The sequence below is a fragment of the Rhincodon typus genome, chromosome 5 (genome assembly GCF_021869965.1).
Source record: "Rhincodon typus isolate 14 chromosome 5, sRhiTyp1.1, whole genome shotgun sequence".
NCBI lineage: Eukaryota > Metazoa > Chordata > Chondrichthyes > Orectolobiformes > Rhincodontidae > Rhincodon > Rhincodon typus.
Window position 1 is genome coordinate 1,298,755 of NC_063336.1, and position 1,967 is coordinate 1,300,721.

At 47.4% G+C, this 1,967-nt stretch overlaps 1 protein-coding gene across 1 annotated transcript in view; it reads right to left on the bottom strand.

Moving 5' to 3' along the window:
* LOC125483089 (dynein axonemal heavy chain 6-like) overlaps positions 1–1,967 on the bottom strand; it is a 343,417-nt gene that overhangs the window by 59,727 nt on the left and 281,723 nt on the right. Inside the window, 2 exon segments of the mRNA XM_048596614.1 lie at positions 475–672; positions 1,613–1,702. Of these exon segments, the coding sequence (XP_048452571.1) occupies positions 475–672; positions 1,613–1,702 (288 nt within the window).

Sequence of the window (1,967 nt, forward strand, 5' to 3'; positions counted from 1 at the left end):
CCGCACTGTTGGAGGGTCAGTGCTGAGGGAGTGCCACAGTGTCGGAGGGTCAGTGCTGAGGGAGTGCCACAGTGTCGGAGGGTCAGTACTGAGGGAGTGCAGCACTGTTGGAGGGTCAGTGCAGAGGGAGTGCCACACAGTCAGAGGGTCTGTGGTGAGAGTGTCCTCTATGTTTGTAAGAGCAGCACTGTGTGGATTTTGCAGATGTAGCATTCTTTGGATAAAACATTAATTTGAAGCCCTGTCTATCTGCTCAGGTTAAAGTATGAGATGCCCTGATCCTTCTGTAATCGATAGCTGTGCATTTCTCCCTCCCTTTTAGGCCTGTGCACTATCTGTCTCTCTCTCTCAAACACTGGATCCGCATTAGCTTTAGTTCAGCTGCTATTGCAGGAGTGCAGTGGTTGGAGTGTGTTTCGGGACATCCAAACCCTGTCTTCATTGCTGTGCAAATGCGTTGTGTTTTCTCTGCACCTTGATGAGATCTTCATCTGTCAGCAGCAGTACTGTCTTGACACCATTTACGCCTGCCTGTTTGAAGGATTTCTTCAGCTCCTCCTGGAAGTCACTGTGGTTGTAATCCTGTCGAATGGAAAGCACCGCTAGCTCACAGTCAGCAACGTGGCAGGCTAGAGTAGAGTTGGTCAATTTTCCTGTGCTGTCCACTCCCACCTGGTTCCGAAAACAATAATGTGGAAATGATGCTTAAGTTTTGTGTTGAACACACCTCAAACAGGGAATTACAAAACACGGCAGGTACCGGAAAACAAAACTGTAAAAAAAAAGTAAAATGTTGGAAATATTCAGCAATGTAGGCAGCATTTGTGGGGGGCAAAGAGAGAGAGAGGGAGAGAGGGAAAGAGACATTCCAATTTGGCAAGGATAAAATATGGTTTCTCCAAGGCTTTTTCTGAGATTTCTTGGGGGTTTGAATTTGATTTGTGGGGAGCACTTTCTCATTCTCACCAACTCCATCATTGGGTAAGATGCTGAGAGGTTGGAACAGTAAAATAAACAAGGAATTGTGGGTTCTGGAGATCTGAAAAAAGACAGAAATTGCTGGAGAACCTCTCCAGGTTGTAATCGCTGCTGCAATTGCGCTGACACTTGGAGTATGGCACTCACAGAAACAGACTTAGAAAAGACATTGCAATGGTTTTCCTTGCAATAACTAATTTGCACAAGCTTAAATTGCAATAAAATACCTCCTGGGACTTGGGTTGGCCTGGATCCCATGTTAACAGGTTCCACTGGCCAGTGTCTTTCCATCTCCCCTACATAGGCAGACATGTGGCTTCTCCCATATGATATACCATCTGTGACCAGTGCCTTCACCCCACACCCCTCTCCTTCTACAGCCCCTCACTTCACAGCATAACAGGTGTGGGTCCAGAACCCCATCTGCCGCATCATCTTGTCAACTAGTTTCCCAAACCAGAGCACATACATATAGGGAGAGAGAGACAGAGAAAGAGATCGAGAAAGAGAGAGAGGCAGAAAGAGAGAGAGAGAGAAAGGGTGTGTGTGTGTGTGTGTGTGTGTGTGTGTGTGTGTGTGTGTGTGTGTACATGAGTGAGACAGAGAGAGCGAGCGAGACAGGAACACCGAGTACCATCATCAGGTGTCCCCCAGGTTGACTGAAGACTCGAGCAGCTCGGACAATGTGTTCTACAGCTTCTTTAAAGTAAACTGGGTGAGTGACCTGGGGAGGGATAAAAAGAAACAGTCAGTATCAACTGATCATCAACTTAACCATTAACATCAACATCATTATTGCTGACAATGTCATTAGCAATCCCACTGTCTCCATCACTGTCTCTGTCCACATCACAGTCACTGTCCCCATCGCTGTCACTGTCCCCATCGCTGTCACTGTCCCCATCGCTGTCACTGTCCCCATCGCTGTCACTGTCACCATCGCTCTCACTGTCCCCATCACTCTCACTGTCCCCATCACTCTCACTGTC